Source organism: Callithrix jacchus, chromosome 21 (assembly GCF_049354715.1).
Source record: "Callithrix jacchus isolate 240 chromosome 21, calJac240_pri, whole genome shotgun sequence".
NCBI lineage: Eukaryota > Metazoa > Chordata > Mammalia > Primates > Cebidae > Callithrix > Callithrix jacchus.
In genome coordinates this window covers 50414250-50433206 of record NC_133522.1, presented here as the reverse complement: position 1 = coordinate 50433206, position 18957 = coordinate 50414250, and the positions used below count along the sequence as shown (strand labels likewise).

At 50.6% G+C, this 18957-nt stretch overlaps 1 protein-coding gene across 9 annotated transcripts in view; it reads left to right on the top strand.

Annotated features, from left to right (window-relative positions):
* Positions 1–18957, top strand: part of UBE2G2 (ubiquitin conjugating enzyme E2 G2) — a 73597-nt gene that overhangs the window by 26429 nt on the left and 28211 nt on the right. For 2 of the 9 annotated variants that reach the window (XM_078358770.1, XM_035283188.3), the window contains 4 exons: positions 1646–1764; positions 5643–5783; positions 7712–7841; positions 7982–9503. In XM_078358770.1, coding sequence (XP_078214896.1) covers positions 1731–1764; positions 5643–5783; positions 7712–7824 — 288 coding nt within the window. In that variant the 5' untranslated portion in view covers positions 1646–1730 and the 3' untranslated portion in view covers positions 7825–7841; positions 7982–9503. Of the gene's footprint in view, positions 1–1645; positions 1765–5642; positions 5784–7691; positions 9504–18957 lie in introns of those variants that run through there. The other 7 variants (XM_078358766.1, XM_078358768.1, XM_035283189.3 and 4 more) reach the window with 6 other exon arrangements.

Genomic DNA, 18957 nt, shown 5'->3' with positions numbered 1-18957 from the left:
TCCAAATCTGTTATTAGTTTCACTGAACCATGATAATTTTAAGATTTTTAAAACAAATTTTTACTTTTAAGAAATCTGTTTTTTGATTGAAGATTTAAAATGTATTAAAAAATTTTTTTTCCTGTGCCATATCCTGGATTCTTTGTGTAGGCAGTAAATTTGGTGTGGACTGTCCTCTGCTTATCCAGGCCTGGGCCCCTGTGCCAGTGTTCTTTCTGCCTTAGCCATTATTGTGAGAGGGGCAGAGCTGTTTATGAAGGGACTTGTTCTTTCAGCTCATAAAAGTAGGATGATTGACCTACTTATTTATTGATATGATGAGTCATACCCAACGTAAGTTCCACTGTCTCAGTGTCTGTCACTGTCACTCAGCAGTTCTATTTTCTTATCAAAGAAACATGGTCCAAGATCTTTAGAACTCCTCAAATGTGTGTTTTATTAATATGATTTGTAGGAGAGGAAGAGTTCGTCCCTGTTGTGAAGGTACAGGCGTGGTGGCTCTCACTCTTCCTCTCCTGCAGCCACCACACCTTGAACTATTGGTTAAGATAGAGTTAATTTATACCTGTTGTGTTTTAAAGTGTAAGCAGGACTTCTGAAATGGTTTCATCTATTTCTTCCATTTACATGTGAGGGAAGCATAGGTCCAGGGAGACTCTCGTGCCTGTGTCTGTGCCCATGACTCGGAATTGCTCCAATGTTGCGTCAGTGGGATGAGGCATGGCAAGGGGCCTGCAGGTGTAGCCTGGGGTAGTGGTGCCTGCGGGCCTGGCCCTTCACCAAGCGTGCAGCAGTGATCACATGTGTGCTCTTCATCTGCTTCTTGAGGTTACAAAGATCCCTTCTTAAGCACATTGAAAAATTAACAATCATCTTTGAAGTATAACTCTTAGCCCCTCATCTGTTGAAATAGAGTGGAATCTTGCTCTCCCATGTGCTGTAATTCATACCCTTACCCTAAAATGTGATTGTAGCACATCTACAGAAAAATTCCCAGATCCTAGAGCACTGGCATTTGTTCTTTTCTCTGATCCCCTTATTATCAAGAGGTTCTGCTGCTCGACTCAACCTTTATCAGTGTAAAAACTGCCTGTAATTCAGTCTTTGTGCTTGTACCTAAGATTTAGACCAGATTGAAACAGGAGAATGGGACAATGCTTTCCATTGAGAAAAAAGGTACCAATTCATTGTTATTTGGATAATCTTTTCATGTGCATTTTTATTATTTTTTATTTATATTTACATTTATTTATTTTTTTTGAGACATAGTCTCACTTTGTTACCCAGGCTGGAGTACAGTGGCGAGACTTGGCTCACTGCAACCTCTATCTCCCGGGCTCAGATGATTCTCCTGCCTCAGCCTCCCAAGTAGCTGGGGTTACAGGCATGTGCCACCACACCCAGCTAATTTTTGTATTTTTAGTAGAGATGGGGTTTCACCATGTTGGCCAGGCTGGTCTCAAACTCCTGACCTCAGACAATCCACCTGCCTCGGCCTCCCAGAGTGCTAGAATTACAGGCGTGAGCCACTGTGTCCGGCATTGCGCATTTTTAATGTGGCAAAAATGTTCTTAACCCATTTCTCAATTGTGGTAGACATTGAAAAATGTACTTTGAAGTTCAGTCTATATTTTGTATCTTCTAGGGGCCCAGAAGACACCTGCTTTGAGTTTGGTGTTTTTCCTGCCATCCTGAGTTTTCCACTTGATTACCCGTTAAGTCCCCCAAAGATGAGATTTACCTGTGAGATGTTTCATCCCAACAGTAAGTGCTTTTGGAAGTAGTTTTTGTGGTACCAGGATGGGTACGGAGATTATATACCACCTGAAATGTGGTATATTCTATATATCTATGATGTAGATCTTTAGAAAACAGTTCTTAATGTTTTGAAATTTCAACCAGCTAAGCATGGTGGTGTTAAACACATGATTTCAATTTTGAAGGTCAGTTTAATGTAGATACAAGAAAACAGGCACCTAAAACTGGATGCCATTTGACCCAGCCATCCTACTTCACTGGGGAGGAAGTTTTATGCATGGGTGTGTGCTCAGAAGGGGTTACAATAACCCGAATCTTTGTCATAGTGTTATTTTTAATGGTGAAAATGTTGACTTAATCTGGGTTTTTAACACGAGAATCAATTAAGTTACATACTGTATTAGTCTGTTCTCACACTGCTAATAAAGATGTATCTGAGACTGGGTAATATCTAAAGGAAAGAGATTTAATGGGCTCAGTTGCATATGGCTGGAGAGGCCTCACGATCATGGCAAAAGGCAAAGGAGAGAAGCAGGGGCACATCTTACATGGTGGCAGGCAAGAGAGTGTGTGCAGGGGAACTACCATTTATAAAACTATCAGATCTTGTGAGACTTACGCACTGTCATGAGAATAGCATGGGAAAGATGTGCCCCATGATTCAGTACCTCCCACTGGGTCCCTCTCACTACATGTGGGAATTATGGGAGCTACAATTCAAGATGAGATTTGGGTGGGACACAGCCAAACCATATCATATATGTTAGAATGTGATGTAGATTTTTAAAATAATCTAAAATAAGAATCATTGATACAAAATAATAATTGTGTTATATTGTCTAGGAAAAGCAGTAGGACTATTATAATTTCCTCTTTTGAAAAATTCACATGTAAATGTATATGTAACTGGAAAATAAGCACAAAATTGTTAAAAGTGATTCTTCTTTCAGATTGGAATTATTTTTTCCTTTTTATAAATATTTTTTACCCTAAAATTAATATATATTTTTAAAAGAGGAAAAAACAAGGTCATTTAAGCGAATTGTACTGTAGCTTATTTGAAAATATGTCCAGTAGTAGAAATTGGAATTCCGAAACAGCTGTAGTTTTTAAGTCTTCCTTTTACACTTGGGGATTATAAGCAAGTAAATAAGGAAATATATTTTCAATGATTGTCTTTAGAATAATATTTCTTACAAATTATTATTGCCACTGATAATCATGACCTTAATAGCTATAGAGGAGAAAAGGAAATAAAAGTATCCTGTTTTGTAAAAATGAGATATTTATTTGAAACCAGTTTCTTATTATATACATATCAAATAGCATGAGAGAATTTTCTGAGCCTCTGACTTCTCTCTGGGGTTAAAACAGAGTCCATTTGATACGCTTCCCCCTTGTCTACACCTGTGTAGGCAGAGCCCCAGTTGAACTCCTCCTAGCCACAGGGGTTTTCAGGACTGCCTCACCCTCCCCGCTTCCCTGGTGGAAGTGCTCTCTGCTGTTGGACTTGCTGTCCTAACCCTCATTGAGGACTTCTCATTTACTGCAGGGATTGGTACACGTAAGTAGTGGGCTGCCCCCTGAGAGACGATTCTGTACTTCTCCTCCTAGCTCTAATTCGGTCTTGTGTGCACAGGAGTTGCTCAGAGGCGTGCCTTCTTTCAGGGAGACTGGCCGTGAGCCTGAGTTAGACAACAGAGAGGCTCATCATACACTGTCTACTTGAGTGTGGGATTCTCCATGATAAAAAGTTAAATAATACAATTGATAGGTAAGAGTAATTGAAGTGATCAGTTTCAGGTTGGTTAGCTGTAAAATACAACCATGAAGAGGATTGTAGGTAGTTAAATAAAATACTAAGATTGTATTGATGATAAATATATTATTACGAACAATACCTGTGACGTGGCATTAGAGACAAATATGGCCATAAACTGATTATGTGATGTGACTGTGCTATAGGTGGTCTGATTTTTTTTTTTAATGTTCTGGTAATTATTTTTAATGCTCAGATAATATAATTGTAAATTTTTGCCTTACTGTAATTGGATTATTTTGATTTTGTAAAAGTTATCTTTGAGAACTATAGGTCTACCAATATCATAAAAATTAGTCAATAAATACTTAAAAAAATATCAACACATATACTGAAAGTTGCTGGGATACGTTGTTGAGCAAATAAGAACCTACCTTCAGGAGCTTACAGTCTAAGGACAGGGATGGACATTGATGGAAGAATTGCACAAATAAACGCAGAGTCACATCAGGAAGGTCCCGGAAGCAGCCTGCAGACATGGTGGTTGGACGGACCATCTGTAGGGAGGAAAGCAGGAGTTACCTAAGTGATTCAGGGAGGAGGGGCCCTTGACATGCACAGGCCCTGCGCAGAAAGTAAGGGGAGAAGAAGGCGTCAGGCCTTTTGGTCAATCCTAAAGGTTTTGATGTTTTATCCTGGGAGCAGCGGAACTCCATTGCAAGTCCACAAGGGAGTAGCATGACCAGAGTGATCTCTGAAGGCTCCCTCTGCATATAGTTCAAAGGGTAGATGGAGGGAAACCAGGCAGGCCTTTGGGCGGAGTGGTCAAGGGCAGAGACACTGGCAGCTTGGGAACCGAATGTCGTGGGCGTGAAAGATGAAGAGGTGTGGGTGAATCCATGAGACGTTTAGGACATGGCGCTGCTGAGACTTGGTGAAGGAGGGGCTGTGGCAGGGACACGGGTGGTTTGGGTGCTTCTGTGGATGCACAGTGTCACCCTGTGGGACCACCACCTGGAGAAGGCAGCACAGAAGTGGGAACTTGCAGATTTTGTGGATGTAGTTCTTAGGCGGACAGCCCGATGTCCAGGACAAGTCTGCATCTAGTTTCTTCAACTCTCCTTGAGTGAGAGGTTGTGTCAGTTCCTGGATGGCTGGAGAGCACTCATCACTGAAGCAGTGGATGGGTGGAAAAGCACAGGACCAGGTATGGAAGACAAGCCTGTTTGAAGGTAAATGAGCACTATTAACATTTGGAAATTTTCATGAAATTCAGAACTCATGAATTAAGGTGAGTCAAATAAATGTATTTTAAAGTTGATGTTTCTATTACAACTTTAACGGCTTTACACTTTTACAGTTGAGTCTATCCAGATGGATTACTGAGTATATAAATGAAGCCACCTGAGAATTTCTCCTGGTTATATGTAAAAGCAAAATAGCATGCTTTTAAATTTATTGAGAGGACTGATTACATGCTGTGAATTGAAAATTTATTTCTCTGTCAGACCTCATGTGTCTTTTTAAGGATAATGTTTGGTGGAGAGGGCTTTGATTTAGGTACATTGGCCTCCATTCCAGGTAGTACTGATAATTTACTTACTATTAGACTCGGCTGCCAAGAGAGGTCCTGGTGCCTTTCTTTTTCCAGAGATTTAAATAATTCCAGTTACCTTTATGATAGCCATGTGAACCTATCTTTTACACAGACCCGTTCAGGAACTTAATGGTAGAATTAGAAATATCTAAGAAACTAGCTCTGAAAAGTATTATAATAATCCTAATCATATTAGATATTTTGATAAAATATTTGCCAGATAAACTTTCATTTGCTCTTTCTGATATAATGCTTCAAAAAAATTATATGAAAGTAGAAGTGTACTACAGCTGATTAGAACTGGCTGGGTCAGCCTGGAGCCCGTCAGTGAGTGAGTGAGCAGGCCCCACCGGGATTCCTGCAGACTTGAAGTGTGACGCTCAGTGCCCCAGGCTGTGTCCCAGCTGTGCAAACAGCTTGGTTTCTGTGTCTACAATCCTTGTTTTCGTTATCTGTGAAGCCTCTCCAAGCTCGGGGACGCCTGGGGCACCATTCCTGGGCTCACCTGGTTGCCTCTGACCCTTGCAGTCTACCCCGATGGGAGAGTCTGCATTTCCATCCTCCACGCACCCGGCGACGACCCCATGGGCTATGAGAGCAGCGCGGAGCGGTGGAGTCCCGTGCAGAGCGTGGAGAAGATCCTGCTGTCGGTGGTGAGCATGCTGGCAGGTAAGGCCCAGCTTCCTGGCAGGAGCTGCTGTGGAAGTCCAGGCTGCAGGCGTTCTCCTTCCTCGGGTAATCCTGTCTTTATAATGGACTTTATCTTCACACACTTTTCCAGTTGTAAGCATACTTTCTAGCATAGCCGAGTGCTGTGTATTTTATTGTCGACCATAATTAACTGGTCTCTGGTCCTTGAACGTCTTGTTCCCTCAGTAGGTGTTTACTGAGGACCTACTACATGCCACACACTGAACTGGGGGTGTAAAGCTCTGTGTGACAAAATCTCAACTCTGTGTGGCTACGTTGTAGGGAACTCTCCAAGGACGCAGCCCGAGATCATACATGCAGGTAGTCTCAGGCCACTTCCTGGTGGAGCTGTCTGGGGTGTGTTTAGGATATGTAGGTGTTAATGAGGTAGGAGGGCGGGCAAGACTTTTGGGGCAAAGGATGCAGCCTGGGCTGAGGCCCAGAGGCAGCAGGTGGCTAACTTGATGGGGCACTGCCAGCTCATTTTGGCTGGAGCCAAGGTTACAGGAAGAAAAGCCCTGGCAGACCCTGGGAATGGGAGTGGGGGCGACATTATGTGAGCTGTGCCTGAGAAGGACCCTCCTGGAAGTGCGGTGGGAAGACAGCAAGGACTTAGTGCTACCGCAGTAGCCTGGGGGAGAAGAGGAGAGTGGTCCCAGGGCTGAGAGGATGGGTGGGTTTGGGAGACCTTAAAGGTACGGGCTCCCAAACCTACCCATCCTGGTTCTTTGTCTGCCACAGGTGCTGCTCTGGGTTCAGGAGGCAGCAGGATTTGGGGAACAGGTTGGGGTATATGGGACAAAGGGGTCAGTCGTGGGAGTGAAGATGGGTCATTTCTGGATGAGGCAGTAGGTGAAGGAGCAGGACAATGTGATGGGATGGCAGGGAGGAGTCCTCCAGGACAGGCGGGGGAAGGTGTGGGAAAGGAAGGCGGTGAGTCTGGGAGGAAGGAGCAGACCCAGCTGAGGGCTGGGGATGGATGCCAGAGTGAGGCCACTCAGCTATTTTCAGCAGAACCCTTTGGTGCAGTCGAGTGGGGTCTGGAGAGATGTGAGGTCAGGGCTTGTGGCATGAGCGTGTATCCTAAGAGGGATGAGGCGGAACTCTGTTCATGTGCTGAGTGGAGGAAGCCAGGCCAGGGGATTGGACCTTGGGAGGGAGACAGTGGCTCAGGCTGTCCTCAGATGTCAGCTCTGGGTTTTATCCTCATCCACTCTGCTCTGAACCAGCCCCCACATGCATTCTGAGCAGCGCCGCCACCACACGGCACAGCTGCTTTGGCACATTGTCATCTAGTTGTGGTGGTCTCTGTCCTTTCTGCCTTCCTGGCAGGCCCTGGCTGTTCCTTCCATGCCTCCTGACTGCAGTTCTGGAGTGAGTGCCAGGGCCGCTGGCTATCGGGTGGGTCAAGTATCCTGGGGTCAGGCATCTGACTTAGGCTGCACATTTGCTTGGGATTGTCCTGGTAGGAGCTGTGAGGGGCAGTTCTGCTGAGAGGTGCTCTGTGAGAGAGAAGTCACGTGGCAGAGTGTGTTCGGAAAAGTGAAATAAGCAGCAGGTGGGCCACGTGTAGCTTGTCCAGGTGCCGGAAGTGCAGCAGCTCAGGCGGGTGTTGTGGGAGGCCGTATGGGCCTGTGCTTAGGTGGTTGGTGCATGTTCAGAGCAAGACAGATGACAACTTGTTTTGGTGTCTTCAGACACTCAGGACACAGGAGTGGCTCCCTTTGAGACCTGCGTGGCCAGCCCTCTGGAGGTGGGGCCCACCCCATGCACTTCTCGGGTTCTTGTTTGTTTCTGGGACACAGCTCTTGAAAGTCCCCTCTGTGTTTTAAATAAATGGGAGCACTTGCCAGGCTGCTTATGTGTCAGACTCCCTTCTATATGGAGGGTGTTCCCTTTTCTTTCAGAGCCCAATGATGAAAGCGGAGCTAACGTGGATGCGTCCAAAATGTGGCGCGATGACCGGGAGCAGTTCTATAAGATTGCCAAGCAGATCGTCCAGAAGTCTCTGGGACTCTGAGACCTCCCCGCCCACAGGTGCGCACACACCGCCCAGCAGCTCGGCGTTTTCCTCCGGGGCACTTAGTGACACTGATACTCTGTGCTGGTACCAAACAAGGCAGACTTGCAAGAACCACAGCATCTTTTCTTTTTTAAACCTTTCCCACCCCACACAGGCTTCTCTTCTGAGATGACTGACGTCACCTCTTGACAGCTTACTGCAGTTTTACAGTGTCCCTCACAAAGGGCTTCAGGTAGTTACCAGGGCTGTCAGCACTACCTCTCCCCGCTGAAACCAGCAGTTCATCGCTCCCCGTGGATTCCCTCCCGTCCTGGAGTGTTCAGGGGGTTGTGCCTGCCAGACCTCCAAGGGACGATGGAATACCCAGGACGCTCCTTCTGAAGAGATGGGCCCTGTGGCTGCAGCACAGGGGAGGGCCCAGCACCCCTTCGGGGTCTCTCCTGGCTCCCTGTGGCCCGTGAGGAGTCCGCTCTTCCTTTCTTCCTTCATATTTTACAGGCAGACGCTTTTGTTATAATCTAGTTACAGCTTTTCCATTTGTCGTGTATTACAAACCATCACACTTAGAAATACTTCCAGGAAATGATTTTTTTAAAGCGTGAATTAGTAAGAAATAGGGTGCACAGAAAAGTGTATTGCTGATCACAAGGACGGATAGTTTTTTCCTGACCATACTCGACAAAGATTTACGTTTGTGTGTTAGCAACTAGTGCATTACCAGAGCAGGTGCAGGTGAGGTCTTAGAGCTTCAGTGAGGGTTTCTTCTAGATCTACGGGAATTTTTCTTTTCCAGCCTAAAAACTGGAAGCTCTAGGGTTTTGTACGTTCTGGATGCACTAGGAATTTATTAGCACAAAATCATTCTTTGCAACTCAAAAGTCAGAAGGGACTCTACCATATCTTAGCCCAGAGCACAGAGGAGTGCCTTATCCCCACCCTTGACTGGGCTGTGGAGGTGGGCATGTGGGCCCGTGGGCCCCGGTTGGGGACAGAGCCCATGTTTTGTGACTTAGGATTTTGATGTGGCTCCCATGTTCTCTAACAGGGCCAGCTGAGCAGCACAGGCCAGGAGGCCACAGTATAAGCAATAACAGAACTGCCACATGCAGAAGCAAATATCAGGCCTGTTGCACACAGGTGACATTTAAATAGGAATTTCTATTTTTGAATAAGGGATGGTCTACGAGGCATACAGTAGACTTGATCCTTCTCTGCCTCCCGTCCATAGTGGATCGTGGTCTGTGTGACTGAACCCACGCAGAGCGTCAGGGTTTACCGTTCCTTGTTGAAGGAGCTCCACATTGGGCTTCTGTGGACACCAGATTCTTTCCTTCTCACAAGGGACTTACTTAAAATTTGGAATGCAGGGCAAGAACTCGAATTTGGAAGGAGATGGGGAAAGGAGTGCTACTGTACCTAAGTAGTATTTGCGGGCAAATGAGATGGAGCACTCTCTGTAAAGAAGAGTCGTTGTACAAGTAGAATGGGGGCTGCGGGTGCGGTCCCCAAAGGGCGCACGATTGCCTGCGGCTTCTGTGAGATGAGAGGGCGGGGAGGCAGTCTCTTGACAAAATAAAATATTTTTATTCATTTGTATTTATTAAATGAAAAATCCCATGGTGTCCCTGTTGTGTGAAATAAATCACTGTTGAAATAAAGTTCTGTGTTTTCCCTGCCCTGCAGTGTGTGTCTGTCTGTTGTCTTGTCACCTGACCACAGACAGCCTGTGGCCACTGCCCCAGGGAGCACACCAGATCATCCCAGTTGACACCCGGCCCTGGGATTCCTCCCGGTGGGCTTCTCTGCAGGCTTGGCTTGGCTCTGGCACGTTCTCTTCTCTCGCTCATCTCCTGTCATTCTCTCTGGTCTTTCTCTGGAGTTCTCAGGTTACTTAGTTGGGGTCTGTGAGACAGATGTGTTCACTAACCTATAGATAACATTTTGCAGCTTTTTCAGTAGACGCCATCGTGTGAGTGGTGCATTTGGCTTGTGGCCACTAGAAGCCAGCAGGTGGTTCTGATGGCCCCTCCCTCCTGCAGTTGTGTTCAAGCACAGCTCCCTCTCATCACTCCTCTGTGGTGCTCTGTGGTCACGGTCTGGTAGCGATGAGACCCGGCTCTGTGGTCAGACCAGCCTCTGCATCTTGTTGCTTAGCATGTCAACAAAGAGGCAGATTCCTGGGCCACTGATGTGCTGTTTTTGTGCCTCGTTCCCTGGGCTGGTTCCGAGGCCGCTCCTGGTGGGTGCTCTGTACGGGCATCAGCACAAGCCCCCAGGAGTGTCTCTCTGGTTTGCCCAGTGTTTTCCGTAACCATACTTTTTAATGACTAAGAACTCTAATGTGATACTGAGTTGGGGTCCCCAAGACCACCCAGGGCGGTGATACTCCAGGAGGCCACAGGCAGTGCAGGTCATGGTACTCATGGCTGTGACTTCCCACAGGAAGGATACCGAGTAAAATCAGCCTGGGCCTGAGTCCAGGAACACCAGGCTCAGGCTGTGGAGGCCTCCCTGGGGCGGGGGTTACACAGGATGCGCCTCACTCCCCCTGCAAGCAGCTGGGGCGCTGTTCGTGCGATGTTGGGGCCGCCCTGCCTGGTGGTGTATCTGGTGATGGGTCAGGTGAGCAGTTTCAGCCTGGGCTGTGCCATAATTCCAGACTCCCAGCGGGGACGAGGGTGTTCTGCCTAAACCATCTGGTACCAACAGCTCAGGTCCAGTGAATTGGGGCAGGGGGAGCCCCCCCAAAATCCTAGTCGCCAGACAACAGCCAAGGGTCACCCCAGCCAGCGGGCCTCAGGACAGCCATCCGCGCCCACCATGTGGACTCTTTCTGCACAGATAGCCTTGGGGTTGATAGTGATCTTCACCGTTGTGTTGACTCTGTTTCTGGGTTTTGTCTGCTTGGCCGAGGTTGTTTGCCTGTCTGGCTGAAGGCCGTCGTTGGTTTTCCTGTGCGCCTATCTGGCTCCTGGGATGGGAAGGGCTGCTGGGGCGGCCAGGGAAGCTCTAGGGTCTCATCTTCTGGGTGACGGGACTTCCTACCTTTCCCGGGGTTCAGCAGGCCCAGTTCACTGCGTGGGCCCCAGCGAGGGTGGTGTCCACAGGCTTTGACTCCCACTTCTGGGGTTCCTGCACCTGCTGGGCTTCTCCAGTCCAGCCTCTGTGTAGATGAGGTTGCTAATTTTTCAGAGAGGAGAGCTAGTCTCTATCAGTTTGTTCATAGGATACACAACTGCTCCAGCTGCACAGGAAGCACCCCAGGGCAGCCCCAGCTCCCCTACCCAGGGCGTCCCCTCCACCATGGCCCCCTGAGCTGACGAGGTTTCTGCAGGCCACATATGTGTGCTGGAGGTGAGGGCCCTGGGGATGCCACCTGGATACAAGGAGGGGACAAGGGACACGTACAAAGATTCCAGGCTGCCAAGGGGTAGCCAACACACCAAGGACAGGTGGATTCCGGAAACCCTTCCCAGGAGGGGACTGTGGGGCTGGTTGAGGTGAGGGTAGGGGTTGGGGAGGGGCTGTGGACAGGGCCAACCCCTCTGGGTGCTGGCCTGGGCCATGGACCCTGGGCTGTGGGGGGCACTCTGGGAGGAGGTTTTTAGTTCTGCAGTCTTGATGGAGGGTTTTTCCTGCTCCCTGTTTCTCTGTTGAGGACGCCCGTCTCCTCACGCCGCCTGGGTGTGCCCACCTTCACCTCCGGAGGATGGCTGCCGTAACTGCCTTACAGCCTCGTCTGATGGTTCCAGTCTCGGCCTTGTCTTGGGGTTGGCATCTGTTGATTATCTTTTCCTTGGGAATTGTAATTTTTAAATTCACTGTATGTTGAGTAACTTTATTTTTTGTGAATATTTTGAATGTTATGTTTCCAGGCTCTAGGTTTTTGAAATTTCTCTGGAGATCTTTGAAAGCGGGGAATGAACCCTGTTAGCTTCAGGCTGAAGTGTGTTCTGCTTCTGTGGGGGGTGCTTCCAACATTCCTTCAGCTTTCAATGCCCCGCTGTGATCTGGGTCCCCCCGGGGCGCTCCTCAGGGCCAGCGTGGACTCCGGTGGTGGGTGGTGGTGGCGGCAGAGCTCTCTTGGGCGCTTTCCTGCCTGACGTGGGGCTTTTCTCTCTGTGTGTGGAGCTTTGGGGAGCTGAGAACTTTCATTGGTCCATGCCCGAGTGAGGGGCTCTGCCCAGCCCTCCTCCTCTCAATGTCCCAGGAGCTCCAGGGCGCCTTCCCCACCTTCTCCAGCTGGAATTTGGAATGTACCAAAAATGTCGCCCCTGCTCTAGGCAGCTCAGCACAGCTGGAGCCACCTCAGAACAAGGTATAGAGACGAGCACGGAGCGAAAAACCATGTAACCGTTCGTGGAAGGCACCCTGGACTCGCCCCTTCTCTGGAAAAAAAACCTGTGAGCCAAAGCCACAGCAGATTGGAGAGGCTTGCCCTGCGGGGTGTTCAAGCTCAGAGGGCTCCGGGAAGGCTGGAGCCTCAGGAGAGGGAGCCCGGTCAGGGTGGGGAGGGCACAGGGCAGCAGCTGGTTCTGGAATGAGGGTGGAGCTTAGCAGAGGCAGGGGCTCCTGAGCCACCTGGTGGGGCTGGGCCTGGGGGTGGGGGATGTGAGGGAGGCGTGGCACGGCTCTGGTGGGCCCTGCAGCCCTGGGTCCAGACGGGAAGGTTCACTTGTGCTGTTGTGTGGAAAAGGGCAGAGTCCAGGAAGGAGTAGGATGCGGCGGGAGCCTGGGGACCAGCTGGCGACAGTGAGGAGGGTTACAAGGGGCCCCACATTTATGAGGTGCCACAAGGACACATAGCTCCAGGGGAGGGTGAGGGGCTGCAGGACCTGGGGGCAAACAGGCTCTGCCTGCACACCCATGTGCACCACAGACCGCCCAGGCGCCAGTGTACAAGCCCCGGACACTTGACGCCTGATGTTCCTCTAGCTGCTGGGGTGCCCGCCATGGGGCAGATACCTCCAGCCGGCACTGGCCCCGGGCAGCTGGCAGCAGGCCCATCAGACAGCGCTCCCTGGCCTGGCCCTCAGTGTGTGGATTCCTCAAGAAGTAATTAACCTAAATTGAGCCTGTTTGGCATAAATAAATTAGCCACCTGCATCATCTGATTTGCCAGCCCACAGGCTTGGCTAGCAGGTGAGCGTCCCTGTAGGGGGAGCCGGGGTCCCTGCAGCCCCCACATCGGGGAGGACGGTGTCTACCTGCAGGTGGCAGAGGAGGTGGCCCGTGGGTGCCGACTCACACCCCAGGTGAGCCTTGGTGGCTGAGGCTCTGCACTGTGCCTGGAGCTCTGCACTGGCAGAGAGAAGAGCCTGAGGGGTTCGCCTGGGACTCTGGCGGGTTCCTTCCACCAACCCCTGAGGGCTGAGCCCTGCAGGTCAGGGAGGTGCCACCCTCTGGCTGCAGGACCATGCTGGGCTTCAGGAACTGGCCTTGGGGATTTGTGCACCACGTGGGGCTGCTTGTGGCCACTCATACGGGCTGCATATGGTTTTGGGGGATCCAGGACGGGGACATGTTTCTGCTAGTCAGAGTGAGCCTGGCTTATGCTGCAGAAACAAATGGTCCCCAAATCTTAGGGCTTGAAGGACGTTTGCTTCTCACAGCCATTACCAACCAGTCCAGTGAGCTCTCTTCAGAGGGACTCTGTCTCACAGAGTCACTCAGGGACCCAGGCTGGTGGGGCTTCTGCCACCGCCATGTGGCTTCCAGGAAGGCAGTCCAGCCCCTAGACAGTGGGGCCTTCCCTCTGTGCTCGGTCTCTTGTGACTAAGCCAGGCATAGCCTGAGGTGCGTTACCCACAAGACCACATGCTTTTGCTTCTGCTAGGGGCGGAGGGGAACTGTCAGTCAAGCTCCATTTTAAACCACCTCCACTGATGCGTTCACATTTCATCCAGCCTGGTGCTGGTTTTCAGTGTTCGGGGACTTTGGGGTTCCATCTCCACGCCTCTCACTACCCGCCTCCCTCCCAGCTCTCTACTGTGCAGCCTCCTCCTCGGCAGCCCTTCCTCAGCTGCCCCTTCCATGTAGGCCCTCTGGGATTCTGCCTTGGTATCCGCCTTCCAGCACTCGCCACCTTCCACCGTCTCCTCCCGTTTTCTCGAAAATGTCTGTGCACGCCCTCCCTACCCTTCCTGTCCCAAACCGTCTGGGTGGTCTAGTCATTGTGGCCGGAGCTCCGTTCATCAGCCCCAGCTGCCCCAGGCATCAGGTCAAGGGGTCCCCGTGCCTTCCCTGCCAGGCCCTGCCTTGCCACATGGCCCCGTGTCCTGGTGACTCTCAAACCATGCGTTCTAGGTTGTTCTGTCTCACTTGGACCATGGCAGTGACCTGTCATTAAATAGACAAAGAACTGAAAAAAAGCCTTCTAGTCTGCAATGAAAAATCAATTTATGATCATTGTGGAAAAATTAGAAAGGAAAGATTAGCAAAAAGCCAGAGCTAAAATACATCCATGATCCTGGATCAGCACGGATAATTGCTTCCAGGTGGCCTGGTCTTGTGCCGTGGGCTTTGGACACTTATTTTAATACCCGGCCCAGTGCTGTATAGCAGGATGCGGGGGGTGGCAGAAGTGGCGAGGGTGGGCCTGGTCAGGCCAGGTGGGGGCTTTTCCATGCTGCCTGCCTGCTGGTGTCCCCGGCGCTGAGATGGGGCCTTGAGGAACTGTAATCACTGACTGCAGAGCACAGGCTATGTTCAGCCCTACACTTCTGGGCACAGACTGGCAGCTTTTCTCAGCCTCTCCCTCCAGCTGGCATTCAGGCGTCTGAGCGGCCCCCACTTTAGAGCCACTTCAGAGGCCCCATCAGCCTTCCCTGTGGAAGTCAGGTCTTTGCTGCCACAGAAACCATTGCAAATGCTATCTTTGTTCCTATTCTTGATGGTGTCCTTGAGATGGCTGGACAGCTGTTGAGGGGAGCAGGGAAGCAGAGGCCCCATCACATGCCAAGACTAGACAAGTCTCAGGAGAAACGTTTGTCCATAGGGTTCAATGTGGGGTCTGGCAGCCCAGCAAAACTGATCTGGGGCCCTCTGGGTCAGACCTGGTGTCCAGACCTCCCTGCTCCTCCAGCATGCTTTGGTGCTCTAGCCATTGACTCTCTAGAAGCGTCCTGCAATCCTGAGTTTCAGTAGGAGTGCCCTCCCTCTTCTCCATTACTCCAGTTCTGCCTGTTCTTAAATTTTTGTGTATGTGTGAGACAGGGGCTCACTCTCTTGTCCAGGCTGGAGTGCAGTGGCCCACTGCAGCCTCAACCTCCCAGGTTCAGGCAATCCTCCTTCCTCACCCTCCCAGGTAGTTGGGGCTGCAGGCATGCACCACAACACCTGGCCAATTTTTGTGTTTTTTGCAGAGATGGGCTCTTGCTACATTGCCTAGGCTGGTCTCAGGCTCTTGGGCTCCAGCAGTCCTCCTGCGCCAGCCTCCCAAAGTGCTGGGATTACAGGCATGAGCCACTACACCCAGGCCTTAATACATTTTGCAAATTAAAGAGTAATTTGAATTTTTACTGGTTCGGGGGGTCTCAAAGAATTTATTACAAAGAGGATCAAGATGGTATTCTTTCTTTCTTTCTTTTTTTTTTTTTTTTTTGAGACAGTCTTGCTCTGTCACCCAGAGGACATTTAACCCATTACACAGAATAGTTCCCTGTAAATGTCCGGGGAATGAGTGGTGCTTCTAGGTGGCTGGATGTTGAAGTTTCTGTTTTACCAGCCCAGGTGCTGTACTAAGCATGAGGTCGCCTGCAGGGGCATTTGCATGGTGGGAGAACTGTAGATTGGGAAATGCCACCCCATTGGCTCCTGGCTCCCACGCCCACGGTGTGGCTTCCTGGACTCCGCTGAAGGAAATCTGCCTTTTCTTTGCTGCTTTCATGCTGCGCTTTTGGCTTTAGTTTTCTGTAGTCTCACTGATGAGTCCAGCTCTGTGTTTCTTTTGCTCTGTCCAGCTTGGATTTCTCTTGGTCTCTCAAATCTGCAGAATGATGCACTTTATCAGGTCTGGAAAATTTCTGGCTCGTATCTGTTCAAATGTTCCTTTCTCCCCACTGTTTCTCCCCTTTCCTTCCAGGATTTGAGTCGAAAACATGTTGGAATAGTTCAGGGAGATTCATTTTGATCTTCCGACCTCCAGAACTGCACGGGAATAAATCATGTTATTTTAAGTTTGTGGCGATTTGTTTGCAGTGTTTCAGACATGCAGATTCCACTGTTCACAACTTCTAGTTTCCTGCCACAGTCTCCGAGCTCGCCCGGATGTCCACATCTGTATGTCATCTGGAGTCTTGGAGGGTCTGTTTTCCGTTGTTTTGGCAGCTTTTGCTCATGTGGTTGTGTAGCCTTGTACACTTGGTTATCTTTGTATTCTGGGCATTTTATTTGAAAACTTATTCATAAAAAATAATTTGAGGCCTAGGATAGTGTTATTTTCTTCCAGATAGGATTTTAAACATTGCTTCTGCTAGATGCTTGCTGGAGATTTCCTCAACATAATTTCTAGACTTGATGTGTTCCCGCCCCGAATGCCTGGAAGCCAGGCTGCAAGCTGTGCAACGGCTAACTTGTTGTCTGCTCACCCTGGTCCTACGGTGCCGCCCTTCTGCGTCCCGGCATGAGGCAGAGGCGCCTCCCGTGGCACCCACCTTTGTCGGGCAGACCCCAGTTCCTGCTCTCCAGGCCGTGGGCGACTTAGCTCAGCTGCTCAGCTGCCTCCTGCCTGCTGTCAAATGCCCCCAGAGCAAAGCGGTTCCAAAGCCCAGGCCCATCACTTGGCTTTCTGCTCTCTCCTGGGTCTTGTCCAGGAGTGCTCACTGGCTTGTTACCTCTTTGATGGTCCTCACGAGATTTTCGAAATGTTTTTGAGCTCTGGAAAGGCCATCAGCGTGCGGAGGGCACAGACTCACAGGTGGTTTCCTCAGTGTGCTGCCGCACAGACGCACAGATGCGGGTGGGCTTTTCTTCCCCCGCCCGGCCAGTGTATGTGCTGCACTGTTTTCAGCCAGAGCTTAGGTTTTCACATCAGAGCCTTTTCCACGGCTACCTCCTGCATGGAGGGTTCTCCAGGAAGCTGTTCTGCTCGTTGTGAACTGACTCCTCTGAGAAGCTGCGATGATGAGAAGTCAAGGACTGACTGAAACCCACCCTGAGCTCACGCACCCTGCAGCCAAAACCATGGCCGCCTCCTCACTGAGGGCCTTGTGGAGTGGCCGAGAGCTGGGCTCTGGATGGGACAGTCCTGGAGCTGTCGCGCAAGCTCTCTGTTGTGGGAGCGGCCGCTGTGCTTTTGGACACAGCCTGGTGTGTGGCGGGTGCTCAGCAAGCAGTTCCGTGTTGTCCTCTTCATCGGCACCATCTCTCCCGTGTGCTGGACAGAACTGCCCTCCCCTAGGAGCCCCTGAGGGTGGGTACTTTGACACGAGATTCTATGAACACTTGGCCCGGCCACGGACACACAGAACCGGTAGCTGGGCCCTGAGCAGCTTAGATGTGAAGACGTGTGATTTCTCACAGGGGGCTGCACTTTCATCTTTTACAGGCACAGACACACGTTGAGACCAGTCGCAGGCTGCCTCATTAGCAGTGGCACCCCACTGACACCTCCCCGTGTTTTACACTTGAAAACCTGGAGTCACACTCGGAATGAGTCCAGCTTCCTCCCCTTCACCCACCTGGAGATGCAATCATTTCCTTTATCTGACTAGATTCTATCTACCCCATTCAAAGCCATGGGCCTTTCCCCAGTTTTAATTACCTGTGGCAGAAGGTGACTCACACAGCCTTGGAATCTAATGAGGTTATTGCTCTTGGTGGTTAGACAGCTACACTCACATGCATGCTCATGCACACACATGCACATACACGTGTACAGATAGCACGCAAATGCACACAAGCATGCGTGCACACATGCACATACACATGCACACACAGTGCACATGCATGCACAGACAGCACACATGCTCACACGCATTCTTGGACACAGACACACATGCACTCTTGTGTGCACACACAGCTTGTCAGTGCCAGGCAGCCAGGCCATGCCAGAGGCTCAGCACACAAAGAAGCACTGAGCATTTCCTGACTCCTGTTGCCAAAATCACATCTTTATGCAGTAAGTTGTCAACAAATTGCTAGATGTGAGAAGTGTAAAAATCCCCCTTTCCTTCCTCCCTCCTTCCCTTCCTCTCTCCCTCTCTTCCTTGTTCCTCCATTTCTTCCGCTTTTTCTCTCTACACTTATTTACTACCTATCAGGTGCCCGGCCTTGTGCTTGGTGCTGGGATAATAGTGGAGAAAACATGCAGCAGCTTGTGACCCCTGTGGATTTGGGGAGTCGGACGATACACAAGTGAAAGTGGATGACGGAAACATCCAGTGCTCGCAGCTGCGAGGAGCTGCGTAGGTGCACAGCGGGAGCCCACACAGCGCTGGGTGGGTGGGAGGGGCTTCCCATCTGCTGTGGCTGGGCAGGGTTGCTCTGGGAGCTGAGCAGAGGGTGAGGCGTCCAGGAGCCAGCGGGTTGAGCCTCCTGCAGAGGCTTCCCAAGTGGAGCTGATGGGGAGACGTCTGGTGCAGTGGGCTCCACGGGGCAGCCTGGGGGGTTGAAGGTTATCCCTCCAGCAGGGAGAGGCTGGGGGAGGTTGAAGAGCCACATGTTGGGGGTTCCCTCTTGCTGGTGCATCGGGTTGAAGGAGGAGGAGGCTGAGGCTGAAGTGGGGGCGGGGGTGACGGGGCTCTATGGAGAGGGAGACAGCAGGTGCAATGGAGATGGATTCGGAGTGGAGTCCACAGGATGGGCCAATGGCTTAGAGGGGGCGGAGGGAGAAAGGGGGGGATGAGGGCTTGCCAGTGGGGCCCTGGGTAGGGAGCGGCTAGAGCCACAGGGAGGACCGAGGGGCCGGGAACAGGTTTGGAGCAGTGGGGACCCGTTTTATATGTGGGGGCCTGTGAGATGCTGCAGGGACATGCTTGTGTATTCAGCCACAACACCCATTCTCCCTGATTTGGGTGACACCTCCGCCATTTCCTTTTGGGAATCACCTCTTTCCATATGCAGTCTGTGGGACATGGGGAGCATGTGGCTGTTGCCTCTGCCACTGGGGGGGTCCCACCTCCTGGCCTG